Genomic DNA, 23,683 nt, shown 5'->3' with positions numbered 1-23,683 from the left:
ATCCTGGCTGCTACTGGCATTTGGGGAGTGAACCAGTGGATAGAAGATTTCTTTCTCACTGTGTGTCATTCTGCCTATTAAATAATAAAATAAATGGGGCCAGCACTGTGGTGTAGTGGGTTAAGTCACCACAAGCGATGCCAAATCCCACATGGGCACTGGTTCCCATCCTAGCTGTTCCACTTCCAATCTTGCAGATGTGTGCCTGGGAAAGCAGTGAAAGATGGCACAAGTCCTTGACTTCAGCTCCGGCCACTGTGGTCATCTGGGGAATGAATCAGCAAATGGAAGATCTCTCTGTCTCTCCCTCTCTAACTCTTTCAAATCTTTTAAAAACTTAATCAACCCAGATGTCCATCTACTGATGACTGGACAAAGAAATGTGGTACGTAGGTACGTGTGTGTGTGTGTGTATGTGTATATATACACGCACACCTGGAATGCTGCTCAGCCATAAAAGATTGACATCCTGTATTCTGCCATAAAATGGATACAACTGGAAACCATTATTCTTAGTGAAATAAGCCAGTCCCAAAAAGACAAATATCATGCTTTCTCTGATACATGCTAGTTAAAACAGAATACAAAAAAAATGTATAGGAATGAAACAGACATCTTGTGATTTTATTTATTTATTTTTTTTTTAGCTCTTGTTTATACTCCTGTGAAACTGTGGTCTTTTTATTTGTTGAATATTATGGTTACAGGTACATTAAGTCTGTGATTATAGAGTGGACTGGAAGTATGTTTTTGTAAAAATTAAAAGCAAGCAAGGAAAGAGGGGGTTTGAGGGAGGGAGAGAGGGAAACAGGGAAATATGGTTATCTTCTTAGAATTATACCTATGAAATACATAGAACCTGTTCTCTTTATACTAATAAAAATGTATTAATTAATTAAATCTAACAACAACAACAACTTTTGAGCTCCAAACCATAGCACTGGGAATGTGTGAAGAAAAAAAAAAGCGTAAATTTAGGAGCTAGCATTGTGGCACAGCAGGTTAGGCTGTAGCCTGCAATAATGGCATCCCATGTAAGCTCCAGTTCAAGTCCCAGAAGCTCTACTTCAGATCCAGCTCCCTGCTAATGCACCCGGTAAAGCAGCAGAGGATGGTCCAAGTGCTTGGGCCCCTGCCACTCACATGAGACCTGAATGGAGTTCCAGGATTGCAGCTTTGGCCTGGCCTTACCAGGGAGAGAACCAGTAGATGAAAGATCTGTCTCTTTCTCTGTAACTCTGCCTTTCAAATAAATAAATCTTTAAAAAAAAAGTGCAAAGAAATTTGAAATCTATGCATAGCTTTTTTTAAAAGATTTTATTTATTTATTTGAGAGGCAGAGTTAGAAAGAGAGTGAGAGTGTGAGAGAGAGGTTCTCCATCTGCTGGTTCACTCCCCAAATGGCCACAACAGTCAGAGCTGCTCCAATTGGAAGCCAGGAGCCAGGAGCTTCTTTCAGGTCTCCCAAGCAGGTGCAGGGGACCAAGGACTAGCACCATCTTCTTACTGCTTTCCCAGGCCATGGCAGAGAACTGGATCAGAAGTGGAGCAGCCAGGACTCAAACCAGAGCCCATATGGGATGCTGGCACTGCAGGCGGCAGCTTTACCTGCTTCTCCACAGCACCGGCCCCTTACAGCTTTTTCATAATTCATATTTTTCATGAACTTTTGGAAGATCCTTTTTTTTTTTTATTTTTGACAGGCAGAGTGGACAGTGAGAGAGAGAGACAGAGAGAAAGGTCTTCCTTTGCCGTTGGTTCACTCTCTAATGGCCGCCGCGGTAGTGCGCTGCGGCCGGCGCACCGCGCTGTTCCGATGGCAGGAGCCAGGTGCTTCTCCTGGTCTCCCATGGGGTGCAGGACCCAAGGACTTGGGCCATCCTCCACTGCACTCCCTGGCCACAGCAGAGAGCTGGCCTGGAAGAGGGGCAACCAGGACAGGATCGGTGCCCCGACCGGGACTAGAACCCGGTGTGCCGGCGCCGCAAGGCGGAGGATTAGCCTGTTGAGCCATGGCGCCGGCGGAAGATCCTTTATATGCATAGATTTGAAAGTTTTTTCACACCAATATAAATATATTTTAATTCCATTTTTCACAAACTGTTTGAAGTACCCACAGATATTTAAGATCATTAGAAGGAAATTAAGGGGCCGGCACTGTGGTGTAATGGGTAAAAAGCCTCTGAGGCCAGCACCATGGCACAGTAGGTTAATCCTCTGCCTGAAGCTGCTCCTCTTCCGATCCAGCTCTCTGCTATGGCCTGAGAAGTAACAGAAGATGGCCCAAGTGCTTGGTCCCCTGCACCCACATGGGAGACCGGGAAGAAGCTCCTGGCTCCTGGCTTCGGATTGGTGCAGCTCTGGCCATTGTGGCCAACTGGGGAGTGAACCACGGAAGGAAGATCTTTGTCTCTATCTCTCCTTCTCACTGTCTGTAACTCTACTCTCAAATAAAATAAATAAAAATCTTAAAAAAAAAAAAAAAAAAAAAGCCTCCACCTGCAATGCCAGCATCCCATACGGTGCCAGTTCAAGTCTACTGCTCCACTTCCAATCCAACTCTCTGCTATGGACTGGGAAAGCAGTGGAAGATGGCCCAAGTCCTTGGGCCCTTGCACCTGAGTGGGAGCCTGGAAGAAGCTCCTGGCCCCTGGCTTTGGATCGGCCCAGCTCCGGCCGCTGCAGCTATCTGGGAGTGAACCAGCCGATGAAAGACCTCTTTCTCTCTCACTCTAACTTTCAAATAAATAAATAAATATTTTAAGAAAAGAGAACTAGGCTGGCGCCGTGGCTCAACAGGCTAATCCTCTGCCTTGTGGCGCCGGCACACAGGGTTCTAGTCCCAGTCGGGGCACCGGATTCTGTCCCGGTTGCCCCTCTTCCAGGCCAGCTCTCTGCTGTGGCCCGGGAAGGCAGTGGAGGATGGCCCAGGTGCTTGGGCCCTGCACCCCATGGGAGACCAGGAGAGGCACCTGGCTCCTGGCTCCGGATCAGCGCGGTGTGCCAGTCGCAGCGGCCATTGGAGGGTGAACCAACGGCAAAAGGAAGACCTTTCTCTCTGTCTCTCTCTCTCACTGTCCACTCTGCCTGTCAAAAATAAAAATAAAAAAAATAAATTTAAAAAAATTTTTAAAAAATTAAAAAGAAAAGAGAATTAAAAGGTGGTATACATAAAGCACCCTGCTGAGATCTTGGCACACAGCAGATTCCCTAATTAAAAAGCTTACTATGCTGTTATGTAAAGTGAGTTTTCACATATTAAAAAAGTTCTATGCACTGTAACTTATCCAAGGTTTTAAACATGTTCTGTGTACATGCTGCTCTTATAATAAAGCAGACATTTTGTAAATTTTATAGGTGTGGAAAAGAAATTAAGCAACTTACCTAAAAAATATGAGTGCATTTTGAAAAAACACAGCTAGTCCTGGATAAACATCAGTATCTGCATATACGAAGTAAAACAGATTAGAAGGTTACAAAGACAAATGATCACAAAAAAGTGTCTGTGCCACCCCTAATGACACACTCTGTAGATCATAACATACAATTATTATTCACCAAAGATATCAATAATGAAAGTGAAGTACAAAATACCCATTTCACTCTCCAAAAACAAAGGACTGCTCTCACCCAAGATAAAAGTCAATGAATGTAGACTTTCTTTTTCTCTAAAGTTACTGCTACGGTTCTAGCTGCATCAAATTGCTGATTTCCAGGATGGGGAGATGGGCATTGAGCCTAACAGTTAAGATGCCAATTACACACCCACATCCCAAACTGGACAGCCTGGGTTCACTATGAACCTCTGCTCCTGGTTCCAGCTTCCTGCTTTGCAGATCCTGGTGGCATCAGTGATGGCTCCAGGAATCAGGTATCTGCTGATCATGTGGGAGACCTAGATTCAGCCCAGGCCAGTCCCAGCCATTGAGGCATTCAAGGGGGCGAACCAGCAGATGTGTGTGCACACACATGCACATGTGTGTGCACACATACACACACACACTCCCGCAAATACTCTGCTTCTCAAATAAATAAAACAGAATAAAAAAGACAAAGGAAGCACCCTTGTGTTCCTTTGCTTCCTATGGCCAAGACAGAAAAACAAAAAAGTAAAAAGACACAAATTAGGCCGGCGCCGTGGCTTAACAGGCTAATCCTCCGCCTTGCGGCACCAGCACACCGGGTTCTAGTCCCGGTTGGGGCGCCGGACTCTATCCCGGTTGCCCCTCTTCCAGGCCAGCTCTCTGCTATGGCCCGGGAAGGCAATGGAGGATGGCCCAAGTGCTTGGGCCCTGCACCCGCAAGGGAGACCAGGAGAAGCACCTGGCTCCTGGCTTCGGATCAGCAAGATACGCCGTCCGCAGCGGCCATTGGAGGGTGAACCAACGGCAAAAAGGAAGATTTTCCTCTCTGTCTCTCTCTCTCACTATCCACTCTGCCTGTCAAAAAAAAAAAAAGACACAAATTAAGTTCTTGATTATTTAGCAGTCTATTTATTTTCTTTATTCAATTCAGGAGTTTTTAGTGCAAATATAAAAAGGATCATTAAAGGGGCTGGGCTGTGGTACGGCGGGTTAAGCTACCACTTGTGATGTTGGTATCTTGTATCAGAGTGCCAGGTGCTCCCTGCTCATGTGCCTAAAAAGCAGCAGAAGACAGCCCCAAGGCCTTGGGCCCCTGCCACCCACAAAGGAAACCCAGATTGAGTTCCTGGCTCCTGGCTCCAGCCTGGCACAGATCTGGCTGCTGCAGCCTTTAGGGAATGAACCAGTGGACAGAAGATCTCTCTCTCTCTCACTCATTCTCATTCTCTCTTGCCCTGCTTTCAAATAAATACATCCTTTTTTTAAAAAAAGGATCATATAATGCATAATTATACTCTTTCACTGAATCTATCCATGAAGAAATGGTTACTATCTTCAAAAGAAGCAAAAGCAAAACATGAGCAACTACAGTCAGGCACCACAAGACAATAATTCAGTCAACAATAGAACACAAATAAGATTGTGGTACCACAGATTCTATTGATTGGTGACATCATAGCTGTTTTAGTTTGTGTAGGTACACAATGACAAAATTGCCAAATAATGCCTATCTCAGAACTTATCCCTGTTATGTGTTAAGCAACACATCACTGTACTTAAATCTGTGGATAACCAACTTCTGTAAAGCTATAAATGTTCCTTTAAAATATTAGACAGAGGGTGCTGAGGTGAAGTGGGTAAGGCTACCACTTGAGGCACCAGCATCCCATCTGGGCACTGGTTCAACTCCCTGCTAATGTGCCTAGGAAGATGGCCCAAGTCCTTGGGCCCCTACAGCCACGTGGGAGACCTGGAAGAAGCTCCTGGCTTCGGCCTGGCCAACCTCCAGTAGTTGCAACCATTTGGGGACTGAATCAGTGGATGGAAGACCTCTCTCTCTTTCTGTGGTGTCAACATCCCATATGGATGCAGTTCAAGTCCCCACTGCTCCACTTCCAATCTAGCTCCCTGCTATGGCCTGGGAAAGCAGCAGAAGATGGCCCAAGTACTTGGACCCCGGTACCACGTGGGAGACCCAGAAGAAGCTCCTGGCTTCGGATCAACCCAGCTCTGGCCGTTGTAGCCATTTGGAGAATGAACCAGTGGATGGAAGACCTCTCTCTCTATCTCTCCCTCTGTCTGTAACTTTGCCTCTCAAGTAAATAAATAAATTTTAAAAAAAAATAAATATTTTAGCCCGTGCTGTGGCTCACTAAGCTAATCCTCTGCCTATGGTGCCGGCACTCCAGATTCTGTCCCGGTTGCTCCTCTTCCAGGCAAGCTCTCTGCTGTGGCCCGGGAAGGCAGTGGAGGATGGCCCAAGTCCCTGGGCCCTGCACCCACATGGGAGACTCAGAGGAAGCTCCGGGCTCCTGGCTTTGGCCTGGACCACCTGTAGTCATTGCAGCCATTTGGGGAGTAAACCAGTGGATGGAAAACCTCTCTCGCTCTCTCTCTTTCTCTCTCTCTCTGCTTCTCTCTCTGTAACTCTTTCAAATAAATCCGTAAATCTTTAAGAAAAAGCTACAGAGCTGTAAGCAGATGATGGATCAAGGACTTGAGTTTCTGCCACCCACGTGAGAGACATGGATTGAGTTCCCAGCCCCTGGCTTCTGCCTGGCCCAGCCCAGGCTATTGTGGGCATTTGGGTAGTCAACCAGTGATGGAAGATCTCTGTCTCTCTCTTTCAAATAAAATGAAAAAAATTTTTTTAAATTTTAATTTATTTTGCTTCTGCTTTTCAACCCCAACATATATGGAAAGCTATGGTACTTGGCACAGCCAGAAAATCAAAATAGTGTGATAAGAGCTCATTCTACCATCAGCTGTTTCTTCATCAATCTTCAGTCCTGCCCTTAAAAAACTCCCTTTATATTTGTGACGGAAAAGAAGTGCTTGTTGGTAGAATTATAGAAGTCTGAATCTACACTGCTTACTTGAAATCCTCGGGCAAGATTTGTTTTGGAATTCACGTATTTCCAAATGAAGAACTCTAACTCAAAGCATATATACGTAGCACCCCAGCTGGGACCAACATCCCATAACCAAAAGCATCTATATTTGTTCTTGTAATAAAACAGCTGAACACTAACACATTATAAGCCAAAGATCATAATGAGCCTCATGTGAGTTTCAGTCAGGTTTTACCTGAAGGTTGGTTAAGAAAAGTTGACCCTCAACATGTTGTGACTTGAGCATGGTGAACAGGGGGACTGACTGGACACTTCTACCACTGCAACCCCCAGGAAAGGGGTTTCTGGTGTCAGAGCAGTCGGCTGTCTGGGGTAAGAAAGAAACCAGAAACTGAGCTGACGCAGGGGCAGCTTGGCAGTGGCTGGGATTCCCAGGCAGGGCTGGGATTACCCTTCTGTGATAGGATGCTAATAATACACTTTATTGAACAATGGGCATATCTTCACACAGGGGCATATTTTCAACTTAAAGGAGCAATTACACTAAATTTTATTCCAGGTGGATTAAACAGAATGACCCAAACAGAAAAGACTTCTGAATGTGCCCTATGAAAGAAAAGAGGAAGACACACTTACTCTGGGTAACGTATGCACCAAAAAGGATCCACATGGACGCAATGAGCGACCCAAACATCAGCATGAAACCAATGAAGAGCCAAATCCGAGCACCTGTGCAGAGAGAGGCTTTAGAATGCTGCTCATTTGTGCAGTTCTATGTCTCAGGAACACACAACACCAAAACCCTGTTGGCATAATACATGCATATTTTGCATATCAAAGATAAACACATATTTATGTAAATCTGTTAAAACAGTTAAAAGAATGAAGTTTAAAAACAAAACAAAACTCCAAAACTAAAAGGAATTAAACCCTACCTAGAAGGAAACAGAAGGCAAGTCAGAGTCATACTGGCTCTAGACACTGCTACCTGAGTCAAGTCAAACAGGAAGGCTTCATTAATAATAATCTGACTAAACTGATCAGACCCTGACTGAAAAACTACCCTGTTCTGTATGTTATCGAAGCAACTGCTCTATCACAAGTGGCCAATGTATTTCAGAGAGGCATCGTCACACAGAAATGAGAAACATCAAATGAACATGGCCCAATCTGTCCTCTTTTTAGTAAATGGTAAGATTGTAGAACCACACCATTGACTCAGCAAGACACTCAGCACCTAGCTGCCATTCTTCAAGAGCAAATCCAAGTTTCTTTGTGGCTTCTCACACTTGTGAGAAGTTCAAGGTCATAGGAATCTCCTCCATCCTATTGTGGATGGAATTCTAGAATCCCAAAAACTGATCATCTAGACAGATGAGTGGATTCAACACATTTATACCAGTCCCTGTTCACAGGTCAACAGACAGCCCACTGCACCATGGTAAGGGAACACAGCTCTGCTGAAGTTAAAATAAAACCCTACTCAATTCCCATAATTTAAAAAAAAACTTAAATCTGTCTCAATTGTCAACACTCTATTACTAAATGAGCAGAGATGTGAGAAGTTCTGATCAAAGCTCAGCTCAGCATGGTTAGAACAGCTGATATTTGAGAGAACTGTCTTTCAATCATATAAATTTTATACAATACTAAGCAGATCTCCAGAAATATACAGTAATGTTTCATTCCTTGGAGAAAAGTAACTTCTAAACTGCGAGGAGAGGAGAGGAGAGGAGAGGAGAGGAGAGGAGAGGAGAGGAGAGGAGAGGAGAGGAGAGGAGAGGAGAAAGGGGGAGGGGAGGGGGAGGGGAGGGAGGGGGAGGAAGGGGGAGGGAGGGGGAGGGGAGGGGAGGGGAGGGGAGGGAAGGGAAGGGAAGGGAAGGGAAGGGAAGGGAAGGGAAGGGAAGGGAAGGGAAAAGAGAGAAAGCAAGGGAGAGAGGGAAGGAGGGAGGAAGAAAGGAAGGGAGGGAGGGAGAAAGAAAGAGAGAGAAAGAGAGAGACAGACAGACAGAAATCTTCCATGTACAGGCTCACTCCCAAAATGCACCCAACAGTCTGGACTGGACTGGGCTAAAGCTAGGAGACTGGAACTCAATCCAGGTCTCCATGGGTAGCAAGCACACAGGTACCTGAGACATCATTTGTTGCCTCCTACAGTGCACATCAGCAGGAAGCTGGAATTGAGAGCGGAGCTAAGACTGGAACCCAGGCATTCTAAGATGGGCTGTGGGCATTCCAGCAGGCATCACTAGACCAAATACCCACCCCAATCACAGCTTTTATGGAATGTGAATAAAAACAACCATAAAAAATCCTTGAAATTATTTTTCATCATATCCTTTATGCATAGTCATACATGTTAAACTTTCTAATAGAATTAAATAAGAAAAAATTTCCTTAGAAATTGAGCATGCTTTTGTTTAGTAAAAAACCAAACTAGGATACGTTCCTTTTCTGCTTTGGCTACAGCAAGCTCAGAGTTAAGGAATTAAGAGCATTCATCTTGCCCCAGATTCTGGGCTCACGATCTTCTCCCACAGCGTTCCTGCTTCTCTTTATAGCTCTAGTATGTAACAGTTTCACCTACCATGTATTTTTTGGTGATACCTTCCTATAAATCCCTATGGAATTCAATGGGTACAGTATACAAATAAACCATTTAAGTAGCATGAAAGACTAGTGTGGCAATGTCTGAGCATTCCTATGAGAGAGTTTGCCCTTAATTTTTGAAGCACTAGGCAGAACGTGCACTATATACCCACTTATCAAACTACAGAGGCAGGCATTTAGCCAAGCAATTAAGGCACCTGCAGCTCGTGCTGCAAATGCAAGGTTCAACAGCCACCTCTGACTCCTGATTCCAGCTCCCTGCAGACACAGACCCTGGGAAGCAGCACTGAGAGCTCAATGAGCCGCTGCCACCCACATGACAAACCTAGACTGCACTTTTGCTCCTGTCATCAGCTCAGGCCCAGTCCCAGCTGCTGCAGGCATTTGAGGAGTGCACCAGCAGACAGAAACTCTCTGTACGTCAACCTGTCTCTCTAACAAATTACTTTCTTATTCATGCTCCTGCAAACATTCCTACTGAGTCTGGGGCACAAGCTACCCTAAGAGGTGGAAGCACAAGCACACATACACAGCCACACACATTGTGCACTTTAAACTTAGGCTCCCGTGTCATTTGTCATTGTACTCCTCTCCCCACTTCTCCAGGAATCACAGCAGAGATGGAGTTATAAAATGTACATCAGCATTTAAAGCATCAGGCACTGTGGCATATTAGGTTAAACTTCCACCTGCAGCACTGGCATCCCGTATGGGTGCCAGTTTGAGTCCCAGTTGCTCCACTTCTGATCCAGCTCCTTGCTAATGTGCCTGGGAAAGCAGAAGATGGCCCAAGTGCTTGGGCCCCTGCACCTGCATGGGAGACCTGGAAGAAACTCCTGGCTGCTGGCTTCGGATCAGCTCAGCTCCAGCCATTGCAACCATTTGGGGAGTGAACCAGTGGGCAGACGATGTCTCTCTCTCTCTCTTCTCGCCTCCTTCCCCTGTAGTTCTGCCTTTCAAATAAATAAACAAATCTTTTTTTTTTTTTTTTTTTTTTTAAGTACAGTCCTTGGTTTGATCCTCTAACAGGTGTGAGGAACCTTTTTTTCTGTCAAAAGCCATTTGGGTATTTGTAACATCATTCATGGGCCATACAAAATAAAAATCAGACTGCTATAGATTTACTGAATTTCGAGTCCTGCCTGCAGTTGCCTTGACAGGGCTAGAACAAAGATTTTCCAGGCCTTATACAGCCTGCAGCCTGGACGATTCCTTCTCCTGCCTAACATGTCTATTATTCCCTCCTAGAGCTCACAGATAGCTATGTAAGTAACATCATGATCAACATATGGGATAAGACTAAATCCATCACAATCACTTAGAAGTAATCTAGAATCCCATATCCACTGATCTTCAATGGTAACATTTGATCTATATGCTGAGAAGTGTAACACAAAAAAAATAGTAACTTCACAGGCCAGTGTTGTGGCGTAGTGGGTAACGACACCACCTGTGACACCGGTGTCCTGTATGCGCACCTGTTCATGTCCTGGTTGCCTCAGTTCCTATCCAGCTCCCTGATAAGGCCTGGGAAAGCAGCAGAAAATGGCCCAAATTGTTGGGCTCCTGCCACCCACATGGGAGTCCTAGAAGAGGCTCCTGCCTCCTGGCTTCGGTCTGGCTCAGCCATGGCTGTTGTGGCCATCTGGAGAGTGAACCACAGATTGAAGATCTCTCTCTTTCCGTCTCTCCCTCCGTTTCTGTAAATCTGACTTTCAAGTAAATAAATAAATCTTTTTTAAAAATATAGTAATTATTTCTTTTTTTAAAAGATTAATTTATTTACTTTAAAGTCAGAGTTACACAGAGAGAGAAGGCGAGGCAGAGAGAGAGAGGTCTTCTATCCGCTGGTTCACTCCCCAGATTTCTGCAACGGCTGGAGCTGTGCCGACCTGAAGCCAGGAACCAGGAGCTTCTTCCAGGTCTCCCACGCAGGTGCAGGGGCCCAAGGTCTTGGGCCATCTTCTACTGCTTTCCCAGGCCACAGCAGAGAGCTGGATCGGAAGTGGAGCAGCCAGGACTCAAACCAGCACCCATATGGGATGCCAGCACTGCAGGCAGTAGCTTTACCCACTACGCCACAGCACCAGTCCTTGTAATTTTTTCTTTTCAAGCTTTCTTTCTTTATTTGAAAGGCAGAGTGACAGAGAGGCAGAGAGAGAGAGAGAGAGAGAGACAGAGAGAGAGAGATTGGTCTTCCATCCACTGGTTCACTCCCCAAATGGCCACAATGGCTGGAGCTGGGCCAATCCAAAGCCAGGAGCCAGGAGCTTCCTCTGGGTCTCCCATGCAGGTGCAGGGGCCCAAGGACTTGGGCCATCTTCCACTGCTTTCCCAGGCCATAGCAGAAAGCTGGTTCAGAAGTGGAGCAATCAGGTCTCGAACCAGCACCCATATGGGATGCCAGTACTGCAGGCAGCAGTATTACCTGCTCCACCACAGTGACAGACCCAACTTTAACTTTCTTAAAGATTTGAACAACATTAAGACTTCTTTAAAAGTCAGTAACAAAGATCGTCACCAGTCCTGAACAAAGACTCATAGAGAAGCTTTGTTTCTTCTGCTGATAAATCTATTTTGCCAGCATCCATGAAGGGCTCAAGGTGCCTTTACCTGTTCTTCCTAAACAGCCGCTTTCATAGCTGTCCCCTCTCACCTGAGCATTGGACACGGCATTTATCCTAGAACAATACAAAACCATCCAATGAGTTTTAATGCTGTTAAAATACTCATAGATATTTATATATCACTTATAAGAGAAATAGATTACTTCCTAACTAAAGTCAGTATTTGAGTTAAACTGAACATAATTTTAACAAAATCCTAGTTTTATTCTCCTGCAGTACACCTAGAAAACACACTTATCTTAAGAGATTTTAAAAGATTTCTATCACTTAACTCCACAGATTGAAAAAATGGACAGTTTCCTGATTTTTTTTTTTTTTGCCCACTTTACATTCATACACGAATGACCCAGTGTCAGTTATTCCATTTTAAGGTTCTCACTATAATCAAAGGTTAAATCGTTTCTCTTTGTGTTAAAAAGTCAAGTGATTTTCTCTGATCCATTTCTTAAACTCAGAGAAAATTTAGTTCACATACAATAAAAAGACTATTCAGCTGCTCTTTCTACTTCTGTTAGAAATTGCCTTTTCTTAGCAGCATGTTTGCATTTTAAGTAGCTCCACTTTCTATAACATAACCCTTTTTTAAAAACACCTGACAGAATAAATTATGTAATCTTAATGTTTGTTTTTAAAAACGGTTAAGACATGTACGAAAAGCTTCCAAACTTTCACAAAGCAAAACTGATAAAACTGAAAATGATTTAATAAAAAAGCCACAGACCAATCTTATCTGAAGCCAATTCTGCCCTTCCCAGAAATATTAACACAATCGTTTAAAAAAAGTATACCCTATGGCAAAAGCTGAATGTACAACAAAATTCAAGAACGATTCACCACTAAAAAATGTAGAAATGCAACATACTTCATTAAATCTAAGATGCCATCCATTTTGAGATGCACTACTCTTTTTTAATACTGCCAAGAAAGAAAAAAATTATCAATTATAATTTTAAGACACCACTGACTGCAAGATACATCCAGGTATGAAGATGAAAAAGTGTATCTAGCCGGCGCTGCGGCTCACTAGGCTAATCCTCCGCCTTGCGGCGCCGGCACACGGGGTTCTAGTCCCGGTCGGGGTACCGATCCTGTCCCGGTTGCCCCTCTTCCAGGCCAGCTCTCTGCTGTGGCCAGGGAGTGCAGTGGAGGATGACCCAAGTGCTTGGGCCCTGCACCCCATGGGAGACCAGGAGAAGCACCTGGCTCCTGCCATCAGATCAGCGTGGTGCGCTGGCCGCAGCGCGCTGCCGCGGCGGCCATTGGAAGGTGAACCAACGGCAATAGGAAGACCTTTCTCTCTCTCTCTCACTGTCCACTCTGCCTGTCAAAAATTTAAAAAAAAAAAAGTGTATCTTGGAACTCACATAACATGGTAACTGAGCAATTTAACAAATACAAGGAGAAAAACCGCCGGATAATCCTTACAGTGCTAGCAATATATTTGACTAAATTCAACACTCATTCTTGTTATAATGTTGGACATATATTTATTAGAAAGCTATTTAATAAGGAGTAGAGAAAAATGCTTTTAGAAAAATAATCTTGAACTGAGAATTACCTTCATACTTACATGAAGAAAGCCAATGTGGAAAACACACCACATGTATGAAAGGCATGGTTCAACTGCTCTGGCTTGGGATATACCACAGCAGCATCAATCATTATCCACCAACCTGTAAAAAACTTAAGAAGCAACCCAAGTCATTGACACATTCAAACTCTTGCTTAGCACAACACTTACTCTTTAACATTTTTTCCCTACAGATTATATTAATGAAACAAAATACTTCTGCTTTGGGGAGCAGGCTTTTACTCTAGTGGTTAATGCACATGCATCCCATACTAGAGTACCTGGTTTGTTTGTTTTAAGATTTATTTATGTATTTATTTGAAAGAGTTAGAAAGAGAGGGAGAGAGAGATCTTCCATCTGCTGATTCACTCCCCAAATGTCTGCAACAGCGAGGACTAGGCCACCAAAGCAGGAGCTTAATCTGGGTCTCCCAGGTAGGTGCAGGGGTCCAAGTATTTGGGCCATCTTCTGTTGCTTTCCCAGGTGCATTAGCAGGGAGTTGGATCAGAAGTGGAGCAGCCAGGACTCGAACTGGTGCCCATACAAGATGCCAGCATGGCAGGTGGCAGCTTTACCGGCTACACCACAGCACTGGCTCCCTAGAGTACCTGGGTTCTGTTGCGGACTCAAGCTTCCTGCTAGAGAAGACCCTAAGGGGCAGTGATGGCTCAAGTAATTGGATTCCTGCCAACCACACCGGAGACCTGGACCGCATTCTGAGCTACCAGTTCCCAACTTTGGCTCTGGCCCTGGCCCAACAACTGTTGTGGGCATTTGAGAAGTGAACCAGCACATGAAAGCACTTTCTCTCTATGTGTGTGTGTGTGTCCCTCTCTCCACCTCTCAAATTTTGAAAATTTTTTTAAAAACAATTTCCAGGGCTGGAGCCGGCACTGTGGCGTAGCAGATTAACACCCTGGCCTGAAGCGCCAGCATCCCATATGGGCACCGGTTCAAGTCTCGGCTGCTCCTCTTCTGATTCAGTTCTCTGCTGTGGCCTGGGAAAGCAGTAGAAGATAGCCTGGGTCCTTGGGCCCCTGCACCCATGTGGGAGACTCAGAAGAGGCTCCTGGCTCCCTGATTGGTGCAGCTGCAGCCGTTGCAGCCAGTTGGGGAGTGAACCATCGGATGGAAGACCTTTCTTTCTCTCTCTCTCGCTCGCTCTCTCTCTCTGCCTCTCCTCTCTCTGTGTAACTCTGACTTTCAAGCAAATAAATAAATGTTTAAAAAAAAAAAACAATTTCCAGGGCTTGTGTTGTGGCATATAGACTAAAGCCACTGCCTGTGATGCAGGCATCCCATGTGGGAGCCAGTTCCAACCTTGGTTGTTCCACTTCTGATCCAGCTCCCTGCTAATGCATCTGGGAGAGCAGCAGCAGAAGATGGCCCAAGTGCTAGGGCCCCTGCACCCATGTGGGAGACTTGGAAAAAGCTCCTGGCCCAGTACTTTCTGTTGCAGCCATTTGTGGAGTGAACCAGTAGACAGATTTCTCTCTCTCCCTGCCACTCTGCCTTTCAAGTAAGTAAATCATTAAGAAAAGGAAAAAAACCCACAGACCAGTCTCATTTAAAGCCAAGTGTGCTCTTCCAACAATTGGCAAACACAAAGAAATCATGGGAAAAAAAAAACATAATAAAATATCTAAAAGAATTTTGCATACAGAATGCTTCATAATTTTCTTTAGTTCCTATTCTGTTTTTTTTGTTGTTGTTGTTTGTTTGGCTTGATTTTCTGTTGGAGTTTGGATGTAGAACACATTAAAAGAGATTAGTCTAGAGTAGGTATTTGGTTCAGCAGTTAATTCACTACCTGGGATGGCCACATCCCATATGTGACTGCCTGATTTGTGACCCAGCTACTCTGCTTCTGATCCAGCTTCCTGCGAATGCACGTCTTAGGAAACAGCAGGTGATGGCACAAATATCTGTGTCTTTGCCACCCACATGGGAGACCAGTGTGCTCCTGGCTTCAGCAACGCCCAGTCCTGGCTCTTGCAGGCATTTGGGGAGTGAAGTAACAGATGAAAAACCTCTCTGCCTCTCACATAAAAATTGCAAAAAACATGAATTTTAAAATGTCATACACTAAAATTTGTTTTATAAAATGCAATTGGGGCAGGGAGTGGTTAATGCAATACCAAAGTAAGATTGGTTATGATTTGCTGCATTTAAAAGAAAAAAAAAAGATTGATTTATTTATTTCAGAATCAGAGATACAGAGAAGGAAAGAGAGAGAGAGAGAGATCTTCCATCCACTGGTTCACTCCCCAAATGGTTGCAATGGCTAGGACTGGGCCAAGCTGAAGCCTGAAGGCAGGAGCCAGGAGCTTCTTCCAGGTCTTCCACATGGGTGCAGAGGCCCAAGCACTTGGGCCATCTTCTGCTGCTTCCCCAGGTGCATTAGCAGGGAGCTGGATTGGAAGTGGAGCAGCGGGGACACAAACTGGCATCCATATGGGATGCCAGTGTTGTAGGTGGCAGCTTTAGTGCTTGCCACAACACCAGCCCCATTTCCTGCTTATTTTTTTAAGCTGGATGATGGGTACATGAGAAAGGAGTGGGGAAGAGAACTTTATACCATTCTCTCTACTTATTTATATGCTTGACTTTTTTTTTTTTTTTTGGACAGGCAGATTTAGACAGTGAGAGAGAGAGAGAGAGAGAGACAGAGGGAAAGGTCTTCCTTCTATTGGTTCACCCCCCAAATGGCAGTGCTGCGCTGATCCAAAGCCAGGAGCCAGGTGCCTCCTCCTGGTCTCCCATGCAGGTGCAGGGCCCAAGCACTTAGGCCATCCTCCACTGCCTTCCCGGGCCACAGCAGAGAGCTGGACTGGAAGAGGAGCAACCGGGACAGAATCCAGCACCCCAACCGGGACTAGAACCTGGGGTGCCAGCACTGCAGACAGAGATTTAGCCTATTGAGCCGCGGTGCCAGCCCAACAATTTTTTAAAATAAAAAGTTGAAAAAGGCCAGCGCCGCGGCTCAATAGGCTAATCCTCCGCCTGTGGCACCAACACACCGGGTTCTAGTCCCGGTCGAGGCACTGGATTCTATCCTGCTTGCTCCTCTTCCAGGCCAGCTCTCTCCTATGGCCAGGGAGTGCAGTGGAGGATGGCCCAAGTGCTTGGGCCCTGCACCTGCATGGGAGACCAGAAGCACCTGGCTCCTGGCTTCGGATCAGCACGATGTGCTGGCCGCAGCAGCCATTGGAGGGTGAACCAACAGAAAAGGAAGACCTTTCTCTCTCTCTCTCTCACTGTCCACTCTGCCTATCAAAAAAAAAAAGTTGAAAAAGAAAAAAATGATAGAAAATGAAGCTACAGTTTCCTCCACAAGCGGCTTTCTCTTCCATCCCCCTCCAGGGCTGCAGCTGAGGACACAGATGTTAGCTCTTCCTGACAGCAATGTGGGATTCGCTTCAAGTGCAGACTAAGGTTATTATGCTGTCTACACATTCTGACCTTCAATGAGTCACATCTAGAGTTTTTGGTGACATCAAATTCTGAGTCTTTGAAGATTTTAAAGTACTCTGCAGCTCTTTCTCTCCATCTCCTGATCTCTCTCTCATGATCTCTCTCTTACACTCTCCTTCTCCCTCTTATTCATTCTTCACCCCTTCCTTCCAGTCTATTGGATTTTCCTCAATAAACCCTTTCCCTTAAAAAAAAAAAAAGTACTATACATTCAGATTATTAAATTTAAAGTGCTCCTGACTATGATAAATATAACTGGACCCGAAGAGAAGATATTAAGTTTAACAAATTTACAAAGTCAAAGGAACCAAGGGCCTACCATATTCTGCTTGGTAATAGTGTCTAGAACTCTGGTAATTGTCTATATAAAACAGAAGTGAAGTGAATAGTTCTAGAAGGGTATGCACAGTTCAAAGGAACCACCACTCATTTCCAGGGCAAAAGACGACACACGAACGTCAAGCCGCCAGGTGCCCTCACTCACCAATATGCCAGCTACTACAGACGCCACAGCATTTCTCCTCTCGCTCCAGTCAATACATTCACATTCTGGCCAGCGGAAGTTATCCAGGAAGCCTGCCATTTTCACACCTTAATCATGGATTTTTCATTAAATGCTGTATCCTACAAACAGAAAGACAAAAACAATCAACATAAGAGTTTTTTTTTTTGTTTTGTTTTGTTTTTTTTTTTTGACAGGCAGAGTGGACAGTGAGAGAGAGAGACAGAGAGAAAGGTCTTCCTTTTCCGTTGGTTCACCCTCCAATGGCCGCTGCGGCCGGCGCATCTCGCTGATCCGAAGCCAGGAGCCAGGTGCTTCTCCTGGTCTCCCATGTGGGTGTAGGGCCCAAGGACTTGGGCCATCCTCCACTGCCTTCCCGGGCCATAGCAGAGAGCGGCCTGGAAGAGGGGCAACCGGGACAAATCCAGCGCCCCAACCGGGACTGGAACCTGGGGTGCTGGCGCCGCTAGGTGGAGGACGAGCCTGTTGAGCCACAGCGCCGGCCAGGGCATGTTTTTAAGAAACAAAATAATTTTTATTTTAGAGGCAGACAGAAATGCACAGATATATAGACAGAGAACTCCAATCTGCTGATTCACTCCCCCCGACGCCTGCATCAGGGACTGGGCCAGGCGAGGATCTCACCCAGGTGTCCCATGTGGATGGCAGGAACCAATCACTTGAGCATCACCTCTGCCTCGCAGGGTCCGCATTAGCAGGAAGCTGGAGCTAGAAATACAGCAGGCGTCAAACTCAGCACTCCAACATGGGACACAGGCATAAGTACTAGGCCAAAGGCACACTCCTCTTAACTCCTTTTTTAAAACTTTAAACACAAATTTACTTTAGGTCCTATTCTACTACAGCTATTGAAGAAAAATTCAGTACTTCAGTACTTCATCAAGTACCTTTTCAGATGCATGAGGGTATTTTAATGGAAACTTCTGCTCAGGAAATGGAATTAAAAGATCAGTAAGGGGAGCCTACACTTGGTGTAGCAGGTAAAGCTGTTGCCTGCAGCACCTGCTTCCCACATGGACACCAGTTCGAATCCCAGCTGCTCCACTTCCAATCCAGCTCTCTGCTAATGCACCTGGGAAAGCAGTGGAAGATGATCCAAGTACTTGGAGCCCTGCACCCACATGGAAGACCCGGAAGAAGCTCCTTACTCCTAGCTTTGGGCAGGCCCAGCTCTGCTATTGTGGCCATTTGGGGAGTGAACCTGAAGATGGAAGGTCTCTGTCTCTCCACCTTTCAAATAAATCAATCTTTTAAAAAATCAGTTTGTTGATGCAAAAAATTTTTGAAGTCCATGCATAGTTTTTTCATAATACACATTTTTCTTGAACTTTCTGAAGATACTTCATATGCATGAGTTTTAAAACTTTTTACACCAAAATAAACTTTTAATTCCACTTTCTCCTGAACTGTTTGAAGTCCTTGTATATGCTGGGCTGTGCTAAGACACAAAGGGGAGCTTACCATTTGCTATATGAGGACTGTGGTTTTAAAATGTCTATAAACCCTTTGACAGTTCTCCTATAGAGAAGTGGATCTATGACGCTCCCCTTGAATTTGGGTCAACAATAAAGACTAGATGACCAATGGAATAGAAGAAGTGATAACTTCTGTCATGCCACTTCTAAGATTACAGAGGGCAATGCGGCGTCCGCCTGGTTCTCTGGAACATTAATGCTAGGGTCCTGAGTCACCAGGTAAACAGCAGGACGGGCATTGTGGCGGTTAGACTGCTGCTGGGATGCCTGCATCCTATATCAGAGTGCCGGTTTGAGTCCCGGCACCTCTGTTTCTGATCCAGCTTCCTGTAGGTGTGCACTTCGCGAGACAGCAGGTGACAGTTCATGTGCTTGAGTACCTGCCACCACATGGGAGACCTGGATGAAGCTCTAGGCTCCTGGGTTTAGCCTGGCCCAATTTCTGTTCTGGCTGTTGTAGCCATCTGAGGAGTGAGCCGCAGATGGAAGATTACTCTCTTTATTTGCTTCTATCTCTTCTTCCTTCTTTGTCACTCTTCCTTTCAATGAAAATAAATGTTAAAAACTCAAGGCTACTATGCTGTAAGGAGACCATGTACAGTTGTTCTGGTCCACTAGCCCACAGTTCCAGTTGAGGTTCCAGCCAATTGTCACCTGCGTCACCTGCCAGACATGTGAGTAAAAGACATTTACAGGTAGTTATCCAAGCTGTAACACCACCCCCAAACTTGGAGTGTTCCCAGGTGGGGCACCAGATACATGGAGCAGATATACATCATCATGGCTATGCCTTTCCAAATTCCTGCCTACATAATTCGATAAGCACAACAAAATGGCTATTTTCGGCCTGGCGCTGTGGCATAAGTTAGGCATCCACCTGCAGTGCCAGCATCCCATATGTGTGCTGATTCACATCCTGGCTGCTCCTCTTCTGATCCAGCTCTCAGTTATGGTCTGGGAAAGCAGTGGAAGATGGCCCAAGTGCTTGGGCCCCTGCACCCACATGGGAGACCAGGAGGAGGCACCGGCTCCTGGCTTCGGATCGGTGTAGCTCCAGCTGTAGCGGCCATTTGGGGAGCGAACCAGCGGATGGAAGACCTATCTCTCTCTCTCTCTGCTCTCAAGCAAATAAATAAATCTTCTTTTTTTTAAAGGCTACTTTAAGCCATGAGTTTTGGAGTTAATCTGTAATGCCGCGGTAGGTAAATGGAAGAAGAGAAAACATGTGCACAAAGAATTTTAAGGGTGGAGCACACTAGGGAATTTTTTAAAGCAAATGAGGTGACTCAGGGCTACCACCAACTCTAGGGAGAAGAGTAGAGAACTCTCTGAAAGCAGTGGAGAGCACCAAGAAGCAGAAAGAAACCAGAAGCGATTTGGCCCTTAGGAAGAGTGAGAGCAAGTTTTATACACGTTTTCCCCTAAAAGACACCCTTAACCTCCCACTCCCAACCCGGGAAGTCCCTGTGGTACAGAATGGCTAAAACTCAGGCTTGAAGTACAGAGGATGGAGTTCAGAACTACCAGAGCAGCTGGAAAATGATGGAGGAAAATTAGGAAAGGGTCACAGAGAGAGCCCCAAACACGTTAGAAATTTCCTTTAACTATCTAGCTAACCCCTAAGCCTGTGCATGAAGGAGACACCAAGGAAACCAGCAGGAAAAAATAGCTGGAAAGACTAAAAGAACTGAGCAGAGATTTGGGCTGCTGCCCTCTCCAGGGAACACATTTTGGACTCTGAGTTCTACCAACTCACAGGGGGTTAATAAACACCTCAATTCCCTATCACCCAACAGTTCCACTCCAATATTTGCCCAAGGGAAGTAAAACCATTCATCAACACACATAAAAGACTTGTGCAAGAAAGTATATAGCAGTTTTAGTCAAAATAGCTCAAAATTGAAACAACCTACATGTTTCAGAAGAATGAGTAAACAAATTATGATCTGTTCATACAACAGAACACTACTTAGCAATAAAAAAAGAATATTAACAGCCACACAAGAAAAAACCCTCAAAGACTGATTTGAGTAAAATAAGGTTGACATAAAAGACTATATACTATATGACTCTGTTTAAATGAAGTTTAAGAAGTCAAACTAATCAATGGTCACAGAAATTAAAACAGTGGTAGAGGAAGTGGTAGTGGAAGAGTTACACAGAGAGGAGAGGCAGAGAGAGAGGTCTTCCATCCACTGGTTTACTCCCCAAATGGCCGCAATGGTTGAAGCTGTGCCGATCCGAAGCCAGGAGCTTCTTCTGGGTCTCCCATGCAGGTGCAGGGACTTGGGCCATCTTCCACTGCTTTCCCAGGTCATAGCAGAGAGCTGGATGGAAGTAGAGCAGTTGGCACTCAAACTGGTGCCCATATGGGATGCCAGGGTTACAGGCGGCGGCTTTACCCACTACACCACAGCACCGAGCCATTCCTGTGCTTTCAATCCAGCTTCGTGTTGGTGTCCATCCTGGGAGGCAGGTGATGGCTGAAGTAATCGATTGCTCCCACCCAGCCCCAGCTGTCAACAGGCATTTGGGGAGTGAATAAGCAGATGAAAGATTTCTCTTTCTCTCTCCCTTCCTCCTTTCCTCCCCTCTCTGTCACTCTGCCTTCCAAATAAAATTTTTTTAAAAAAATTTTAATGAGCGGGGATGGAAATGTTCTATATCTTGGTTGGGATACTGGCAACACAGTACATACCTTTATCAAGTCAATGAAATGTATTCTTGAGATTTGTGTATTTTATAATATGTACATTTTACCAAAAACAAGTTTTAAAAAACTTATCAATTAGATATGCTTTAGCTACATGAAAATCTTATGGGCACATTTTATCAAGATATTTTGTAGACATGTTAATGAACTGTTACCAAAGATTAAATATTAACTGGCTAAAAGCAAGTACAGGGAAGTCACCATGAATTTAAAACAATGCCTAAAGGCTAACACAAAATTCATTTCCCATATAAAATTCATTTTCCATATATTAACCTATTAAACCATTCTATAAGCAGAAATAAAAGCTGTTTCCACAAAATAACTAATGAAATGAGCCATATGTCCTCCTCCTGGAGCTTAAGTTGGGTGAGTCAGGGAAAGGTTAGGGCAGATTCACGCAAATAATAGCTGTGAAGAAAACGAGACAAAGGAGATCCTAGCAGGTTTACAGAGAAAGCCTGTCTGAAAGAGGTAAAATTTGTAGAAATTTAAAAACCTGCTAAAATTGTAAAAGCTGAATAAAGTTAATTAGACTAAGAAGAGAAAGATGAGTAGGAAGAGGGAAAATTATGCACAAAGCCCCTAAGCTGGTTCCAACAAGAATTAGCTGGCATCAAAGAGTCCTGATGAAGTGTGTTAACAGAGCAAGCGACCCGGGATACAGCTGGGGAAAGACAAAGAACTAGACCCCACTAATGATTAATGTGGGCCTCAAGGATTTGGGGTTTCACAGAGTTGTAAAGGGGAAACCAACAGAAAAACGTTGAGACCAAAAGTTTGGGCACTAGGGTAAAACTTAAGAGAGGAAAAGGATCCTATACTAAGAACCAACTAAGATCAACCTCAGGAGGGTTTTATTCTTGATATTTACCAAAGAATAAGCCTATTTTACCATGACACATTCTTAATTTAATGGGAACTAAAAATACTAACTCTGCTCCATGCCCTAAAGTGGGTACATGTACATAATATTTAATATAACAGCTCTGGGGCTGGCATTGTGGTACAGTGTGTTAAGCTGCTGCTTATGGTACAAGGCCCATCTGCTACACTTCCAATCCAGTTTCCTGCTAATGTGTCTAAGAAGATAACAAAGGATGGCCCAAGTGCTTGTGCCCCTGCCACCCATGTGAGAGATTAGGATGGAATTCCTGGCTCCTGGTTTCAGTCTGGCCCAGATATTGCTATAGCCATTTGGGGAGTAAACCAGTAGATGAAAGATCGATTGATCTCTCTTACTCTCTGTCACTCTGCCTTTCAAGTAAAATAAGTCAACAAATCTTTCTTTAGAAAAACATAATAGGGGCCAACACTAAGACATAGCCTGTAACTCCAGCATTTCATGTGAGCACAGTTCAAGACCCAGCTGCTCCGCTTCTGATCCAGCTTGCTGCTAATGGCCTGGGAAAATCACTTGAGGATGGACCAAGTGTCTGGGCCCCTGTCACCAACATGGGAAACCTGGGTGAAGCTCCTGGCTTCTGGCTTCAGTCTGGCCCAGCCCTAACCATTGCAGCCATTTGGGGAGTCAAACAGTAGATGGAAGATCTCTCTCTCTCCCTCCCTCCCTCTTTCTGTGTAACTATAACTTTGAAATAAATAAACTTTAAAGAAAGAAAACTGATCTTTGGAAAGCTAATGAATACAAAGAATACTGAGATAAAAATCTGTATGTCCAAAATTAAAATGAATGTTTAACTGCAATATGTCTGACTTACTTAACATGGAAATAAAAATCAATTTTTGAGAAACATTTCTTTTTAAAGCTTATTTATTGACAAGGAAAAGTTACAGAGAGGTAGAAGCAGAGAGAGAGAGAGAAAAGACTTACTTCTGCTGGTTCACTCCCTATACGGCCTCATTCAGGACCAGGGATTTCTTCGGGTCTCCCACTTGGGTGCAGGGGCCCAAGGACTTGGGCCATTTTCTACTGCTTTCCTAGACCATAGCAGAGAGCTGGATGGGAAGTGGAGCAGCTGGGACATGAACCAGCATCCATATGGGATGCTGGCACTGCAGACGACAGCTTTATCTGCTACTCCACAGAGCCAGCCCAAGAAACATTTAATGGCATGACTAAATCTGTAACATCATTCCCTCTTTTGAAAAAAAGAAGTTGGCCGGCGCTGTGGCTTAACAGGCTAATCCTCCACCTTGCGGCGCCGGCACACCAGGTTCTAGCCCCGGTCGGGGCGCTGGATTCTATCCCGGTTGCCCCTCTTCCAGGCCAGCTCTCTGCTGTGGCCCGGGA

At 44.8% G+C, this 23,683-nt stretch overlaps 1 protein-coding gene across 1 annotated transcript in view; it reads right to left on the bottom strand.

The window, feature by feature from the left end:
* Positions 1-23,683, bottom strand: part of TMEM50B (transmembrane protein 50B) — a 46,680-nt gene that overhangs the window by 2,788 nt on the left and 20,209 nt on the right. Inside the window, exons 2-6 of the mRNA XM_062205918.1 lie at positions 17,203-17,342; positions 13,244-13,356; positions 11,660-11,727; positions 7,073-7,165; positions 3,385-3,442 (exon numbers count right to left, since the gene is read on the bottom strand). Coding sequence (XP_062061902.1) covers positions 3,385-3,442; positions 7,073-7,165; positions 11,660-11,727; positions 13,244-13,356; positions 17,203-17,301 — 431 coding nt within the window. The 5' untranslated portion in view covers positions 17,302-17,342. The remainder of the gene's footprint in view (positions 1-3,384; positions 3,443-7,072; positions 7,166-11,659; positions 11,728-13,243; positions 13,357-17,202; positions 17,343-23,683) is intronic.

Source organism: Lepus europaeus, chromosome 2 (genome assembly GCF_033115175.1).
Source record: "Lepus europaeus isolate LE1 chromosome 2, mLepTim1.pri, whole genome shotgun sequence".
Classification (NCBI taxonomy): Eukaryota; Metazoa; Chordata; class Mammalia; order Lagomorpha; family Leporidae; genus Lepus; species Lepus europaeus.
The sequence above is the reverse complement of the archived record's forward strand: the minus strand, read 5'-3'. Positions and strand labels throughout refer to the sequence as shown.